Source organism: Monomorium pharaonis, chromosome 1, assembly GCF_013373865.1.
Source record: "Monomorium pharaonis isolate MP-MQ-018 chromosome 1, ASM1337386v2, whole genome shotgun sequence".
Lineage (NCBI taxonomy): Eukaryota > Metazoa > Arthropoda > Insecta > Hymenoptera > Formicidae > Monomorium > Monomorium pharaonis.
In genome coordinates, this window is record NC_050467.1 from 35127003 (window position 1) to 35145471 (window position 18469).

Consider the following 18469-nt stretch of genomic DNA (forward strand, 5'->3'; position numbering starts at 1 on the left):
ATGTCTTTATCTTTGAAGGGTAGTTTCAATCCTTTAAACTGTTTATAAGCCTAAACGAAAAATTTCTAAATTCATGTATTTACCATCTCTACATTTCATGCCAAGTTTCATTAAAATCAGAATTTTTGTGTTTGCGAGGTTTTGTTATTAGATCTTTACTTTTATTTTTATTTCGTAGAATTTTTAAAATTTTTTAATTAAAAAAAATTTTTTAATAAAAAAGTTTGCAGATAAAATTTTATAATTTGAAGTTTTAACTGCAAATTTGCAAAGAGCGATCTCAAAAACTTACAGTAACATGTCAATTAGAAGAAAACAGTAAGCACAAAAAGACATGAAAGGGTTAATGTGTTTAATGTTAATTAATATTATTGATTATCTACTCTTGTCTTTGTCATGAAAAGGCGGAGCGATTCATATAGCACAATATTGATTTTAATTTATCTGTTCAATGAAGAACGTTTAGGAAGGAATGGGGTACATTTTTAACACAGTATGACGTTTGAGGTGGAAAAAATAGGTATATTGTTTTAGAGTTAATAAAAAATATCGATAAAATTAATAACGAATTTGTATTTTGTAATTTAGATAATCCTAGTCTGAATGATTCTTGTAGTTTTAGACATTTTAAGTAAACTTGTAAGTTGTTTTTAATAGAAAGGACTTCTAGACGCACGCCGCGTCTTGGTACAGTGTTGCATGCGCCGTTTCGCAAACGTTGCAATTTGTATCATCAGGGCTAGGAACTCCGATACTAAGCTCTATTAGATTGTGACCGTCCTTATATACCCTTTATCTTACAAGGGAAGGTCACGGTGTGATGATGATCGATTTTGATGAAACTTATTCTATCGATATATTATGTCAATCAAATTATGTTACTAGGTAAAAGAATAATCGGAACTTAACCGTTTGCGAGAACATCGTAATTACACTATATTAATTACACTATATTTTCTACTAACAAAGAGACACAGGAGTGTGATAATAATCGATTTGGATAAAACTTATTCTATCGATATATTATCATGTCACGTGTTACTGGGTAAAAGGATAATTGGAACTACTCAAGCGTCCGCGAGAAAATCGTAATTACGAACGCTGTATCAACCTAAAGAAGAGAACGTTTCAGCGAAAAGCGCGAAGCACAGCGGCTGCGTGCTAGACTCGTAATTTTGACATTTGTAGTACTGTGACTCGTATATGAGTCAGAAATCTGGGGAATTTGAAGAAGAATTTTGACATTACGGGTTCAACTCTCGATAAGCAACTTTTTATTCTTGAATTAAAAAATTTTTTTTAACAACATACGATTTTTTAACATAAAATTAATATAATTAATACATTATAATTATTTATTTTATAAAAGTGCATTTTTTTCTTTGCCTGATAAATTTGTTATATATTCTATAGAATGGCTGGAAGTTAATAAATGTAATTGTGAATTTAAACAGTAATGACATATTAAAAAAATTTTTTTTATTTAAGAAAAAAGCTATTCATCGAGACTTGAACCTGCAATGTCAAAATTATGAGTCTAGTACGCTGCCGCTGTGCTACGCGTTTTTTGCCGAATTGTTCTCTTCTTTGGATTAATATAGTATAGTTACGATGTTCTCGCAAACGGTTGAGTTGCGATTATCCTTTTACCTAGTAACATAATTTGATTGACATAATATGTCGATATAATAAGTTTCATCAAAATCAATTATTATCACATCGTGACCTCTCCTTTTAGTGATAGAAGGAAGAATGGGGAGAAAGAGGCGGTCCAATGTTTTGATTTATTAAAAAACCAGGAGGACAGTGTGTCAAATCATGGTTAAGATTATTGGGAGGATGTTTCAAAATTTCTAGACTTTTACGATGTAATCTTGAGAAGGGGCTTACATTGTAGCTTCTTCGTATCACATGTAGTCTTCATCCAGTGTTCGGCTAAGGATGATTGAGAAAAATGACCGTACTTGATATATCGTTAATAAAATAACATATTAGCCAGGATTTGAACTTTTAAACCAGCAAAAGATATTAAATTGCTAGTCAATTTAATTTGTAATAGGACGCCTTTACTGAATGATGGGAGATCCAAGTTTAAACTCTGGATGAGGTGTTATTTTCGCAATAATTTTTTTTCTTTTTTTTCTGGGATTTGATTAACCCTCGGTTGTCACACTGAGTACGGTGTATTCATGCGTCAAAAGATATTAAATTGCTAGTTAATTTAATTTGTAATATTACATATTCCAGTGAAAAACTACTGTGAGATTAATGAATTTGTCGGCGCGCAGTATATGCTGATGATTGTAAATTTAAGGAATTATACGCGAATATCTACAGTTGGCTCGTACAGGCAATATTAAACATACATATTTCTTATTTAAAAATTAATTGGCAGTAAAGAATTTTCTATTGGGTATTGTAGTTAATACCCCAAATTACAAAACGCATCCATGTGAGTTTTTTGAGAAGGAGAAAAGTAGAGATAAGGTATATATATTTTATATATATATGGAAGATATAAGCATTTGAGTACAAGGAGAGAAGGAACTTGGATAAATTACTTAAAATTGGATGAAAGGATTATCACAAAGATGTATTTGTTGAAACAGAAGGCGTGTTTGGAGAGAAGGCTCAAAGGGAGGAATAAAGAGTGTTTTTATATGTTTAATTTTTTTTCGGGAAGATATTTGTCGTTTTTTTCGCATTATCCTCGTTGTCACAAAATAGGAACAATCTATAGTCTAATAGATAGAGCAGTTATGTTGTCAGATCCATTTTTTTGCCAAAAAAATCTAAAATTTTGCTTCAATATATTACTAGACAACGGTTATCCACTAGATCTTGTTTTTCATGAAATTAATAACAGACTTAAGAAACATTTTAATAATCAAGTGGAACTCACAGACTCTCAAACTAATCAGGCTAAAACTGAAAGTCAACGCATAAAGAAAAAGTATTTTGTATTACCTTATATCAGACACATATCTGAAACAGCTTCAGCTTTTGTTAACAAAGATTTGTTTATGGTTGACTTTCGGTGCCTCAATAAATTGAACATGTTTATCAGGGTGCAGAAGGACATAACCGATATAAATCTAATGAATAATATTGTCTATAAAATATGCTGTAAAAATTGTAACGCGTCATATGTAGGACAGACAAAGAGACATTTAAGTACCAGGATTAAAGAACATGCGAATAATTTTAAATTGGAATCGTCGAGACACTCCGTGGTAACAGAACACATGCTAAAAAATAACCACGTGTTTGATTGGAATAACGTTAAAATATTATATTCTGAATCAAGATACCAAAAAAGGTTAATTTCAGAAATGATTTATATTAAGGAGCAAGTTAATGGCATCAATTTACAGAAGGACACGGAGTGTCTTGACAATTCTTATTATTGTTTGTTTCACATTTTGTCGAAAATGACTAACGGAAAATAAGTCTTGCTCATTCTGCCTCTGACTACCGAACGTTACACTTGTCTCTAGCGCTTTGTCGAATACTCTGTGTGTTGTTGCTCTTTTTAATATTGTGTTTTAAGATCTGCGATTAACATATATAAGTTTACAGTTTTCTGCAATACGCATACCAGTTTATGTTATTCATAACACCATCCATCGTCTTTAATCTTATAAATTTATTTTAATATGAAAACCGACTTACGAAAAAATTTCATTATTTTTCATTTTATTATTCATTTAATTATATTATTGATTGGTTTACGTTTTTATTTATTGTGACATAATTTGATACGCAATGAACTGTTTTATGGTTGTTCAATGGTCATCTTGTTTAACTGTTTAATTATATTTTCGTGTCCATCATTTCATTTGTGTTTTAAGTTCATACATATTGATAATGTATTATGACTGAAGAAGACTAAGTATAGTCGAAATGTTTCTTTAACACAGTGTTATTAATTGCGTTTATAATTATATAATGTTTATCTAATTAATTATAATGTATTAAGAAAATTTATCTTGGCTCGATACATTGACCTGTTTATCATATTGTTTTTGCTTAGCATTAACGAGCCCTTTATACTTGTTTGTATTGTTGTTAATTACTTGAATTATTTTAAAATATTATTCAACAAAACATAAGTTGATTTAATTACGATATAAATAATATTAGATAATATTATTATCCCCTAATAAAAGATTAAAATAATTTATTAATCTTTTTTAATCTCATTCTCTACCGAAGATTAAAACATCGAGGATGCGCTAAAATATTTTTGATTATAAAGTTTTATTTTTTGTATTTTGTGTTTATTATCTTTTGTTTTTTATTTTTTAAAATTTTTGGAACTTTTAACATTTCAGCTTTCTCTTACTTATTTCTATATTCTGGTTAATTGAAAAATAAATCAATTTGGATAATTATGTAGTTATACGGAGCCACGTTCGATTTCAATGTCTTTTACATATGTTATCAAGGTCATTATCCTGAGTAATGTTGTGATGATGACCTTGATAACATATGTATAGGATATTGAAATCGAAGGTGGCTCTGTATAACTACATAATTACCATCAGCTTGTTATGTTATACTCTTCAAGTTGATTTATTTTTATATATGTACATCATTAAAACTTCTGTAATTAAACTATGTTTTTGCTTCATTTTTAAGATGTTTTCTAAGCGTTACAAAATTTTAAACAATTTTATTGTATTCGGATAACCTACATAACAATATTTCTTTTATTTATATCTTATTTATATTTATTTATATTTATATTTGGGGACAAAAATCAGCCTTTTTAAAAACATTTTCTTTTAATTAGCCAAAAATTGTTATTTATATTTTTATAAAGAAAAATAAAAAACTTTGGTCTTACAAATTTAAAATAAATTAATTTTTTTTATATTTTAAATAAATATTTTATAAATTTTTTATTTAATCTATTTTTAATATTAAAAAGTAACAGAAAGAGTAAAAAATCCAACAAATTACCTTCAATTGCTACTTAGCCGCTTGTTTGATCTTTTCTTCATGTAATTTTATGTAATTAGTTTAGATAAAATAAGAAGGGAATTTAGACATTGATAGAAAAATAAGAAGCAGAAAGGCGGAAACCAATTAGAACTTGCGTTAGTAATAGACTATATAACAGAAAGTTTTTCAATAGCATGAGTTTCTACTAGCCTTTTATTAGCATGAATTCTGATTGATTTTTTGTTTTTTATTTATTTTTGTCAAAGTCTAAATGTGTCCTGAAGTCTGATGTGATGATGCTTATTATGCTTTTTACTTTTTTATATGTGTTAGATTGCATATGAGTATAACAAAACATTTGTTATTAGATTGATATGATATTAATGTGATATTAATGATTATGTATACAATTAGAAAAGTTGGTAATTCTGCACGATAAAGGCGACTTCACCGATTTCAATGACCTTGATATATGTTGTCAGGGTCATTATTTTAAACAACTTTTCCCTACATATGTTATCACCGCTCGGTCTTAATTTTTAAGTTATACACAAAAATTTATTAACAAAAAAAGCACGCACGCACGCACGTACGCACGCGCGAAGGGGGGAGAAATGCGCAAAAGTACGGTGCGTATTTTGTTGAGAAATAACTATGTCAGTTAAGTCACAATTTATTATTTCTCGTTATAGAATTCAAAAAGAACATTATGTAGGATATTTAGCAAAATTTCTATTTCGACGTTGTTATAATTTTCATGAACGTATTGATGATTTTTGATATTATGGCAACTATGTATACATCTCTGAAGAATAAAACTTATAAAAATTATATTCTTTTGTTATTGTAAATGTTTTAGTTTCGTTTTGTGTGAAAAGTCGTGAAAGTTATAGAGTGGTATAGAGAACGCATAGGCGGGGGATCCACCATTTGAACTATTTTAGGAGAGCTCGCTTTACTTCATCATCAGGAATTTTTTTAAGGATTCAAACAGGTGGAAACAAAGTGGGAGCTGCATTTATTTTTCGACGTACTTCCATGTTGCATTTGTACTCCCATGCTGTATTTATCCCAGCATTTGATACCTACTAAGCTTTGGCATAGAAGGATTTGTCATTGCGTCTGAGCTGTTCTGGGACAGTCTGCTTTATTTCGTCATCGGTGCTGAAATGGTGACCTCAGAGGAACTCCTTTTCGAGTGATTTCCACCAGTTTGGATCCCTACAGGAGTTCTTTTGAGGTTTTCGTTTCAGCATTGATGACGAAGTGAAGCAGGCTGCCGTAAAATGGTTCAGACGTGATGGTTGATCTTTCTATGCCGGGGCTTACCAGGCATTGGTTGGGCGCTGGGATGGATGAGTGGATGTAGCAGGGGAGTGTGTCGAAGGATAAATGCAAGTTTCCGCTCCTTGATATTGGTTCTTTTATTTTGCAAACTCAAAAGTCCTGGTTTGACTTGAATCACCCACGTACATGGCGAAAAATAATGTCATATCCTTCGATAGTCATTTATATTAATAATTATACATAATTATGTTAATATAATTGAATAATTGTTTAAAATGTCGAATATTAAAATTGTGAAAACTATGCCATGATCTTTGGTTCTTTTTTTACGTAATTCTTTTTCTGTAATTCGCCAACTGTTTTCTTGTGATTTAAAAACTAAGCTTTGGATAAAATGATGAAGGACAAATTGTTTTAGAATTGATAGCACATATTAACTCTTTGAGTGGCAGTGGAAATTATATTCTTCTCATCTTTTTATCATTAATTTTCTCAATATTTAACCTTTTTTTTACGTATCTTGATGTGGTTTTTTACCTTTTCGAGTGGCTAAGAGTTAATAATGATATTTTTAGTACTAATTGATATTTATTATTTTTATTGTTATAAATAAATGAGTTGAAAAAAAGCCAATTTACATGACATAGTTCAGTTGGCGAAAAAAAAGTCTCATAAATACATTTGAAATGTACATGAATTTCGTGTTTTTTGTAGAATTCAAATCTACAGATTTTTTAAATTTAATATGGCGGACGAAAATTTAAAAATTTATTTCATTTACGTGAGGATCTGTAATAAGGGGTTTTCGGGTTATGGTGATTCTGTATCTTAAGTAAGATTTTCGAAATTTAGGTTGGCAGATTTAACATGACAAAGAAAACATCGTAATTTTATTATATTTTAGGATCCGCCATATATTGGATCCGCCATCTTGAATTTTGAAAATCTGACTTCAGATATGTAATCAGCGATCCTAAAAACTTCTAGATACAACATTAAGAAAAGAAGTGGGTTTCAAACAATAATGTGCCACTCAAAGGATTAACAAACGATTATTTTAAATCCTGTATACAAATCTTCCTTTTAAACCGATAAAATAAGATGTATTTTATATTTATAAGATTAAGTTACACGTTATCAGAGAGAGAGAGAGAGAGAGAGAGAGAGAGAGAGAGAGAGAGAGAGAGAGAGAGAGAGAGAGAGAGAGAGCACAAATATTTGGAATAAAATATAAAAATAAAGTTCCAAATGAGAATACTAAGAAGCTTTTATTTTATTTATTTATATTTATCTTTTTTTGTACAATATATCGCTTTCCGTATATATATTTGAAAAATTATGTACTTTTAAATAACATGAGAACGAATATAAAGTAGACATAAGTAGATTTATGTCATGAAATTTATAAATTAATAAAATTATATAATGAGATACAAGTAAACTGATCAGCAAATTAATGAAATAAAACAATAAATAGCTTTGATAATGAAATAGCTTACATGATAATGAACTTAATGTCAGCTTGATTAATGGAAAAAATTTATCCATAATGGGCAACGTTTTTGCCCACAGGTTGTAATATATACGAGCAATACACACAATACATTATTTATCCATTTCATCCCAAATCGAGGCAGAGCAATTTGACAGTGGGTTTTCACAACGATGGATACTTTTAAGGTCAGCCATGTATAATTCTGAAGTAATCTAGGTAACTTATAAGAAGTCGATGCTACAGCTATCTCGGTCTCTTTGTAATTTTTGTGAATTTTTTTCTAAATGATAGAGCTGTAATTTTATTTATATACTCTTTGAAGAAAAAAGTTATGCGCAGATCTGAACTGTTATAACTTCGTGAAAAAAGTCGCACAACAATCTTTGTGAAGTTATTTGAAAGTAAAGACTTATTTTTTAAAATAATTCCAGGGAAATTATTGTGTGAGTTTATTTTTTTACGAAATTATATTAAAAATTGATACTTGTGCGCAATTTTTTAAATCAAAAAGTATATTTATGCTATTAATTGCAAGCTACATGTGCCTGTTGTTTCATTACGATATTTTTCTCTTGTCTCAAATAATCTTTATAAAAGCTTATTTTTATAAGAATTTTAACTGTAATTAATAAACGTAATTTTATCAAAAATTTTTGATGTGCATTATCTTTAATGCGCATTTTAATATGTATATTTTGTAAAATTTTTTATTTTATTGATTATTTATACATTTTATTTTTTGATATTATACTGAATGTTATTTGAATGATGTAAAACGATGTTAAAAGTAATTTTGTGTGTGTGTGTGTGTGTGTGTGTGTATGTGTGTGTGTATGTGTGTGTGTGTGTGTGTGTGTGTGTGTGTGTGTGTGTGTGTGTGTGCGCGTGCGTGTTCGTGTGCGTGCGTGCGTGTGTGTATATGTAAAAATAAAAATGTAATAATTATAATGAAATAAAAATAATTTACGTATAGTTTAGATTATGTATGATACTGTCCTATTATTTTTTATGACTGTTTTGTCAACTATTTTCTTTTTTTTACTATATTTATTTATTTTTTCTATTATTTAGTAATGTTTTATTAATATTGAAAATTTTTTTATATGTAAAGTAAATTTTTGTGTTTTGTATTTGGAACTTTATTTTTATATAACTAAAATGATATTATTTGCTCAAAGTATATTCTTAAACTATATTTGTAACATATATTGTGTGGTAATATATGTGTATGAATTGGTTGTATCAAGTATCATTATTGCAGGTCCATCTCAACCAGATGAGGATGATTATGGATATGAATCTCAAACAGCATCTGCATTATACAATCAGTTTATGAGCAAATATAACAGTTTACCTCCAGAGAAGCCCATTTTTAGTAGCGAGAAAAGAACAGTGAAGGATATTGCATCTACGAAGGTATATTCTTTATAAAAAAATTTCGCCGGACCAACCACTTTTTTTGTGTGTGCCTGTGTAATTAGTTGAATTTACAAAAAGTAACGCTAACGTGTTACCGTTACTTTTACGAAATAATAGTCCTTAATCTTATTATTTCGTAAAAGTAACGGTAACACGTTAGCGTTACTTTTTGTAAATTCAACTAATTACACAGGCACACACAAAAAAGTGGTTGGTCCGGCGGACTAGACTAGTCAATCCTTATGTATTTCGATCCGCTGAATCCGAATCCAAGGTCAGAATTGTAAAGTTAGCTCGCATTTTCTAACCTCAAAAAAAAATTTTTTTTAAATGTTGGTCCGGTGGACCAGACTAGTCAATCCTTATGTATTTTGACCCGCTGAAACCGAATCCAATGTCAGAATTGCAAAGTTAGCTCGCATTTCCTAACCTCAACAAAAATTTTTTTTGTTTTACTTATTGACTTTTTACGCGTATATAACCTAAATTTTCGTTTCGCAATTTCGTCTCAATTAGGCACTAAAATCTAATTTTTGAAACTCGACACTGTTTATTCTCGTCGTCCATTAGTCTGTGAATACGAATTTCGTAAGTACAAACTGTAGATCTTATTAAGCAAAAATTGTTATGTGACAACAAATTAACAAGTTTTTCCCGTTTTTGGTAGAAATTCCACTCCACAGACTGGTAGCAATGCGTATTCTTTTATTTTGGAGAAGAATTTCTAAATCTATAAAAGAAATAAAAAGATATTATGAAACAAAAATTACTATCTTTTTGTCGGTAAAACAGACAACTCCAGTATCCCTTTAACTCATTAAAGGGATTATAAAGTCGTCTGTTTTACTGACATTCTGTTTAACCATTTAGTTTTGAATTGAATTTACAGAATTGAAAATTCTTTTACACGTTTAAAGTACGTACACAAGTAAACCGAGGACGATTAGATCAAGACCAAAAATGCAAAAAAATTTTTAAAGTTTATTTGTTTATAAAAATATTTGCTTTAAAATATTATACAGGTTATATAGCTTATACGTACAAATATAAATAATACATTGCAGTTCGGAATAGATTGAGAAATAAAACGGCTATATTCGTCAAATTACGATTACAAGCTGTAAAAAAAGTTATTTATAGCACCAAATTTTGTTCATTTAAGCGCTTTCACTGAAAAGTCTGTAGTTAAGATTTCTTAAAAAAAGATTACCCGTGTTTTCTTTTTACAAAATTGAATTATTTAAACGAAAATTGTTTTTTTTTCTTTTTAATAAAAAAAAAAAAATCTCAGATTTATGATGGTCTTGGTTAAAAAGTCAAAAATATTAAAAGAAAAAAAATTTTTTTTTAGAGAATGAGAAAGAAACAAAAATTTTTTTGTAAAAGTTGCCTTTTTTTTCAAACGCCCGTATTTATTAGAAAAAAAAGGTAATTAAAATTAAAGGTAATAAAAATAAAGTAATTAAAATGATAGTCAATGAAAAGGTGAAAAGTTGTACTTTAAGAGAAAGTACTTTATAGCCAGTTTTTCGATTCTGTTAAAAAAATATATTTATTTTGTGATGTAAATTTGGTAAAAAATGAATGTAGTCTAAACACATAATAGTAAAGGAAAATAGTAATATTTCTTTAAAAAACATAATTATAAAAGTGTTTAATACAAAAAATATTTATTACAAAAAAAAATTTATTAGAAAAAATTTTTTAATCTAACACGTATGTTAAGTATTGGTTTTAATGGATTAAAAAAATTTTTCTAATAAATTTTTTTTGTAAAAAATATTTTTTGTATTAAACACTTTTATAATATATTTTTTTACATTAAAAAATATCGTTGTCTTTGAAAAATTTTTTCTTTTATATTTCTAACACCAAAAGCGCTTATACAGTGGAACCCCGCGTTAGCGGACTGTTCGGCACTCTGGTCCGCTAACGCGGGGTTATCTCCTATTGCTTGGTTTCACTCCCACTCCGTGAAATTCAGGGACGTAACGGTATTGCCATCTAACCAGTTAATGTTTACGCTTAAGACTAAATGTATTCGATCATAAAATTGCAAGCAGAGCGTCTCAGATCAAGTCAATCGTATCTATAGCCGTCCGAAAAACTTACATCTCGTACCTCTGTAATAAATTATATTCCCGAATATTTTATATTCCCTACACTTCTAATTTATTATTATTTTCCAATATATAATTTATAAATAAAATATTATCAAATTAGAAATCCAGCTTTGATTGCAATCGGTGTTTCTTTTTTTATGTGATTACATTTAAACAATTTATTTTTAATTAGTGTTGGCTATTTTATTTACATGTGCGTGAATTTTTCAAATAAAAATTTATATAAAAATATATTTTTATTTATATTACACGAATAATATTTTGAAACAATTTTTTGAGACAATTTTTAATGACCATGTAGACAAAATAATAAATTCTTAAATTTAAAAAAATATTAGCCATTTCTTAGTCTTAAATGAATTAATTATAGATTAAAATCTTGCACAAATCTTTAAAAGAATACGTCATAACTGCTTACATACTACGTGACTGCATTGCTATCCCCACACACGCTACTCATGTGGGCCGAGTGCGTATGGAGGGGATAGTTTCCGCTAATGCGGAGTACACGGGGTTCCACTGTATAAGGGAGATGGTGAGAATATGGCGCACTTAAGGGAGAAACTCATGTAAATGGTCTAAATTTTAAGAATTTTTTAAAAGAAAAGTAATGAATCTATTGTTTTGAAACTTTGGATATGTTTTTTTGACTATTTAGTCTATTACATTAAATAAGAAATATTGTAAATTGTTTGAGTAATGACGGCTCAAAGATGGCTCCTTTAAAAATTTCCGGGAAACGCAAAGGCCACGACAATGATCCGAAATAAAAAATTCAAAAAGAAAACTTTAATTTATGCAAAAACGTTTATTATAAATTTAAATTTACATAAAAAATTGCAAAATTGCAAAATTGAAGAAATAGCAACAAATACAAAGATAAACGATATTTTTAAATAAACAATTGCAAAAAGCTATTGTTTAAAAATTAATAATAAACAAACGAATAGGTTTGTGGAGAAAAAGTTAAAGAATATACATGATGTTCTGCGTAAGGTATGAAAGTCTTCATGGAAAGATAGACGGGATCAAGGTGAACATAAAAGTCTCCTATAGTTTTTGAATATCTCCAATAATAGCCGAAATATTAATTTTTTAAATTGTACAAATGAGAGCGCGCCGAGGGAAGCGCCGAACCGTTCGAGCTATAGGACGGCCCTCTGTGTTAACTATTGGCTGTTGGCGGTAGGGGAGGGGGGGAGGGGCAGAAGGAGAAGCGCGGCGAAGCATGAGCAACGGCGCGCTTTTCCTTCTTCCCTTACCGCCGGCAGTCAATACTTGACACAGAGTACTATAGCTTGAGTGGCTCGGCATTTCCCTCGGCGCGCTCTCATTCGTACAATTTAAAAAATGAATATCTCGGCCATTATTGGAGATATCCATAAACTATGATAGACTTTTATGTTCACCTTGATCTCGTCTATCTTTTCACGAAGACTTTTATACTTTATGCAGAACATACACACTGTGTAAATGTCTAAGGTAAAGCATTATTGGTCGTCAACTTTTTGAGCTACACGTTCTGGCGCGCAAAATTTTGCGTTTCGAGAAAAACACGTTTAAAGTTTTCGAAACAAAAATCACAAGAAAAACGTGTTTAATTAAAACTTACTACTATTTTTTATATACTAATCAGCGATACCAGGTTTATAGAATAGACGTTCTTATTTTACAAACTACTTTAATAAAGCCACTTTTTTCTTTTTATGAGCTGTTCGAGCATCTTTAGATCTTTCAAGGCTGCTCAAGCGGCGCTCTTGCCTCTTTATGCGATGCTGATCGATGGAGTCGGCGAAAACGTTGTTCAATTACAATATTAATACGATTTATTATGATTTATTTTTACTATTCGGGGTGTTTATGAAGCAACTGCTTTACTCGCTTGCGTACTAATTGAAGAGATGCCATCTATTCAAAAGAAGATTGCTACACTCACAAAAATTTAAACATCTGGTTTCTTATAAGCAATTGTTACTTGTACTAAAGTCAATTTTTAGAAGTATTATTGTGTGAAGGGACCGAAAGATCAGGCGTCCAACGTGTGTTCATATACTTGTGCTCTCCGAGCGTTGAGAGCGCTTCACAATTTTAAAATAATATTGAAAAAGGGTTCAGATTGCGTTCTATTTTGTTTTATCATATTTTTAAAATGTTTTCTATCGATTTAGGGAATAAAAAAAATTTGTAAAAAAATTTATTTTACATGAATTTTCCTCTTTAACCCATTAATCCTTTAACATCAAACCAGGACTGTTTCGTATCGTTCACTTCAATCATTCAGCACTCAGTGAAAATGATGAAAATATCTATAAGAAATGCATATCCGAGTATTTTCGAGTATGCACTTTTCGATTCTGATCTTCAAAATTCGAGAAAAATTCCAAATTCTTGATGATTTTTGAGATAAAAAAAAAGAAACTATTTTTTTAACAGGTTTTTTGCTTTTAATTCGCAATTTTGATTATGATATACATTTGATATTTGGTCGGAACCTTTTTAAACCGTGCAATTTTTGTTTGAACTTAAAAATTATGTACTTAGTTAAATAAATTTCATCATGACGGATGCAATATAGCGGTCGAAAGGTCGGAAAATACCAAAATTTCGCTTTTTTTTCATATTTATCGTTAATAATAATTGATCTTAAATATGCATAAAATTGTTCTGACAAACAAATATGGCAGAATCTAAAATGGCGCTTTGAAATATTGAATATATCGTAAAAATTAAGGATTTTCACGAATTTTTTTGCACTTTTGTCGAAAAAATCGTATAAAATTTTAAAATTTACATCTGTCGGGTATTGGGAAATTTCAAAATATAAATAATATGATGTTTATTTAACTGTATATGATAATATGCGCACACAATTAAATACATACTAACATAACTTTTGTTTGAATGGAGTTGTGGCCAATCATCATTACATAAATATGTAAATATGTATATACGCATTTATTTACGCATGTGCGCGTCTGTGTGCATGCGTACGTACTGCCTTTTCTCAACATCTTTTGCCACTGATGTAATCAAATATTGCCCGATTCTCACCGCGAGAAGGTAGAATCTTATCGAGAATCTTTTTGTTTTTTTAATTTTTTATTTTTTAAATATTTTTTTGTCATTTTCGAAGTTTTTAATTATTTTTACATTTTGTAATTTATATTTTATATGTTATTTTTATATTTTTTATATTATATATAGTATATTTTTTTCTATGTTTATTATTTACATATGTAATTTTAAGAAGCATATCTTGCATAAGTATAAATTACAATTTTCACAATATTTATTAGTTCTTACTTTACATTTATCATCAGAGAAATATTTTTGTTTTGTCTTTGTCTGCCACTTGTGGTCATAGAGACATTTTTCTTTTGATTTAGAAAGATATGCTTTACTTATACTTAAAACAAGCTCTTTTTTTGTCAATTTTGTTACTTGGTTGTTAGCCGTGTTGTACAAAACAGTAGCATTGGCTATAGAAGCTTGTATAATTTTCATTAGGAACAATAAAAATATTGCTTTGATGCCAAATGTAAAGTAAGAACTTAAAAAAGAAAACAAAGAAAAACAAAAAGATTCTCGACAAGATTCTACCTTCTTGCGTTGAGAATCGGGCAATATTGATTACATTAGTGGTATAATACATAAAATACATAAAATACATAATAATACTTAAAATTTGATCAAGTTTTTTTATATTGTGCGAAAAAACTGAAGGACTTTCTTAATAAAAAAAATATATTTTATAATAACTATTATTTTCTAGTTTTATATTTTTATATTATTTCTTTCTTTGATGGAAAGAAATAGATTTTTTCAATGAGAGAGTGACACAAATATGAAATATATTAGCTTGTTACTTTAGCTGATTAAATATTGTTTTATATGTTATAGGACAGAGTAAAACAAGCTTTGAAACAACAAGAATTAGAAGAAAATAGCGGATACAGGAAAAGAAAGAAATCATCTGCTTTGAATACAAAAGAAACTGAAGTTGATGAAAAAGTAGAAAAGACAAAAAAAAGCAAAGAAGATAGCAAAGAAGATAGCAAAGAAGATTATAACAAAATCAAAGAGGACAAAGATGAAAAACCTAAAGCAAAGAAAAAATCACTACCACCGCTTATGGGTTTCGCAGAACTTTTGAAACTTGCCGAGATAAAACAGCATGAACCTATAATTATAGAAGTTAAGCCGAAAGCCGAGAATGAACGGCCAATGACAAAACGTCAGAAACTGGAGCACATGCAAGAAAAAGAGAGGAAGGAACAACGCGAGAAGAAAGATTTAGAGGCAAATAAAAAACCGAGTGTTACAAGCACGTCCAGCAAACTCGATAAAACGCAATCAAACAAGGTTCTTAAAGCTAATGAAAAATCTGTGGTCTCAAATTCAACGTCGAACAAAAATATTTCAAAATGCGCAACGACTATTTCTAAACAAATTACTGACCAATCCAGCAATAAACCCAATAATAAACATAATATTGAAAAATCAAATTCGAACAAGAACTCTTCTAAGAATGAGATATTAGAAGAACGGAAAAAATTAGAAGCTGAGAGAAAACAACTAGAAGAAATGCGACGTGCTATCGAAGAAGAAAAAAAGAAGTTGGCACAAAGTAGAAATAAACTGGAAGACGTAAAATCTCAATCCTCTAATAAATTAAACACGGTTAAATCTACATATATAAATAAGCAAATATTACCTAAAGATATTAAGTTGCAGGAATTCCCACCTTCGGATTTAAAGTTAAAATCTTCGTTAACTAATGCTAAATCAAAACAATTTCCACCACCTGTTAGACCCATGAAATCTAAGATAATTAAAAAGGCATCGAATAAAAGTAAGTTTTCTTATAAATAATGCAGTACAATGAAAACAACCCAGTAAGCAAAATGTTACCAAAAAGAGTTCTTTAAGTACTCAGATTTGAGAGTTGGGTACTTACAGTTTTGACGACAGCATAATGATTACAATAAGTTTTCTGTGTTGATTTTAGAGGAAAAGAAACTATCACATAAATGATATTTAAAAAAATATTATGATTTGATTTTTTGAACTTCAATGTTCATAAAATGGGCATGTTTAGTAGATGAAGCAGATCAGCGAGCGCTCAGTAATTCTTTAATATAATTGGTTTTTGCCTTTAATTCTTTGCTGGAAGAACTAATCATAATAAAGAATTACTGAGCATTTACTAATCTGTTTGGTCTGTTAGACTTGTTCAATGTCTATTATATAACTTTATATATAGGGTGTCCCAAATCTGGTGTGCGATACTTCATGGAAAGATAGACTGGATCGAGATGAACATAAAAATCCAACATAGTCTTGGTTAGGACAATAATCAAGATATAAATTTTTTAATTTATGCGAATAAGAGCGCGCCTTGCGCGCCGAAGGAAGGGCTTGAGTCGCTCGAGTCATAGCACGGCCTACTGTCTCAAGCATTGGCTGCCGGCGGCGGGAGGAAGAAGGAGAAGCGTGGCGTCGTCGCCGTTCCCACGTCTCGCCGCACCGCGCCTAAGCTCGCGTCGATGGTTGCTACGCATACTTGCGATTACATGACGAGATTATGAATTATTAATAAAAATAGGACAAATTTAAATCGTAATAAACTTCTGTAAATAAGAAAGTCGAAAGAGAAAAAGCGATGGAAACGTATGAAATCTGCAAATAATATAATATTTGCCGCATCAAATTCTCTTATCGTTTTTTATGGAATATTAAATTAACGAAGATTGATCACGATTGATTCTTTATACATTCTCCTTTCGTAACCATTTTACTAGAAAATTACGAAATGCACGAAATACTATTCCTAATATGCACTCTTCGTAAAGTAACACGATAGAAAAATATTCACGTTTGATCTAACGACTTTAAGATAAATTATTTGATGCGACTTCTACGGTAATTATAGGTAATTAGAGATCAATGTTATGTCAAGTATCTTAGTATGGTTAACTACAAAGGATTTTCTTTTGTATATGATAAAGAACTTCGAGTTTCTTCTATCGTTAATACATTATAAGTTTGAAAATCTGTCGTAATTAATAATGCAATTAAAGATAGAAGAAACTGTAAGTTTTCTATGGTTATAAAAGAAAATCCTTCGTTGTGTTAACAATACATGATATTAAACATTAATTTTTAAACAATTATCGTAGCATTGCGTCTAAGCTATCGTGAAATCGTTACATCAAGAGGGAATATTTTTCTGTGTTATTACAAAGAGTGTAACATACTATGGATAAGTATTTCGCGCATTTTAGTATGACACAAAGATAGACTCTCTCTGATTCTCTCTCCTATTTCTCTCTCTCTCTCTCTCTAGCTCTCTCTCTTTCATCACGTCTCGTCTCTCTTCTCGTCTATCTCTCCTCTCTCTCTCTCTCTCTCTCTCTCTCTCTCTCTCTCTCTCTCTCTCTCTCTCTCGCTCTTCTGCCTCTTCTCTCTCTCTCTCTCTCTCTCTCTCTCTCTCTTCTCTCTCTCTCTCTTCTCTCTCTCTCTCTCTCTCTCTCTCTCTCTCTCTCTCCTCTCTCTCTCTCTCTCTTCCTATTTCCCTCTCAAGCACTACGTATTACACAAATACAATAAATATTACCACGTTTAACAACATCTTTAGTTTGTACTATTCTACTTTCATTATGTGTAATTTGAATAAAATTTTAACAATTATCATTTCTTTATATTTTTAGTGTTACACACGATCGAAAAAAAAAATGATCAAAAATTATCACTAAAACTGCGATAAATAATCTGCACGATATTTTCTTTCTGAGTGTCGTATCGTGTTTAATGTTAAAAATGTTAAAAAATAATAATCTTGTTAAAAAAATTTTATATGACATTTAATGGAACTCTAATAATATTGATTGGAACTGTTGTTGAAAATGACGTTTATCGTGTTTCTGTAAATACTTTGGAGGAAAAGATATTCTGCTAAATTCGCGAAATACATCTTTTTATCTTTGTCTTTTTAATAAAAAAATTGTAGCAACACGTTCCGCTTTATTTTTATAAAAAAACTCTAGAATTGTAGAAGTGTTAGTGAAATTATTTTCTTGATATTAAGTAAGTCACATTTCAAAACAATACGAAAAATATAAAAATTTTACAGTTTGTTCTATCATTACGTTTGAATTTTTGTGTAAAATTTTGAATTCTGAGTTCTTTTATTCATTAT

At 29.6% G+C, this 18469-nt stretch overlaps 1 protein-coding gene across 1 annotated transcript in view; it reads left to right on the forward strand.

Moving 5' to 3' along the window:
* LOC105839215 (protein SPT2 homolog) overlaps positions 1–18469 on the forward strand; it is a 51656-nt gene that overhangs the window by 25133 nt on the left and 8054 nt on the right. The window contains 2 exon segments of the mRNA XM_036284153.1: positions 8991–9145; positions 15172–16123. Coding sequence (XP_036140046.1) covers positions 8991–9145; positions 15172–16123 — 1107 coding nt within the window.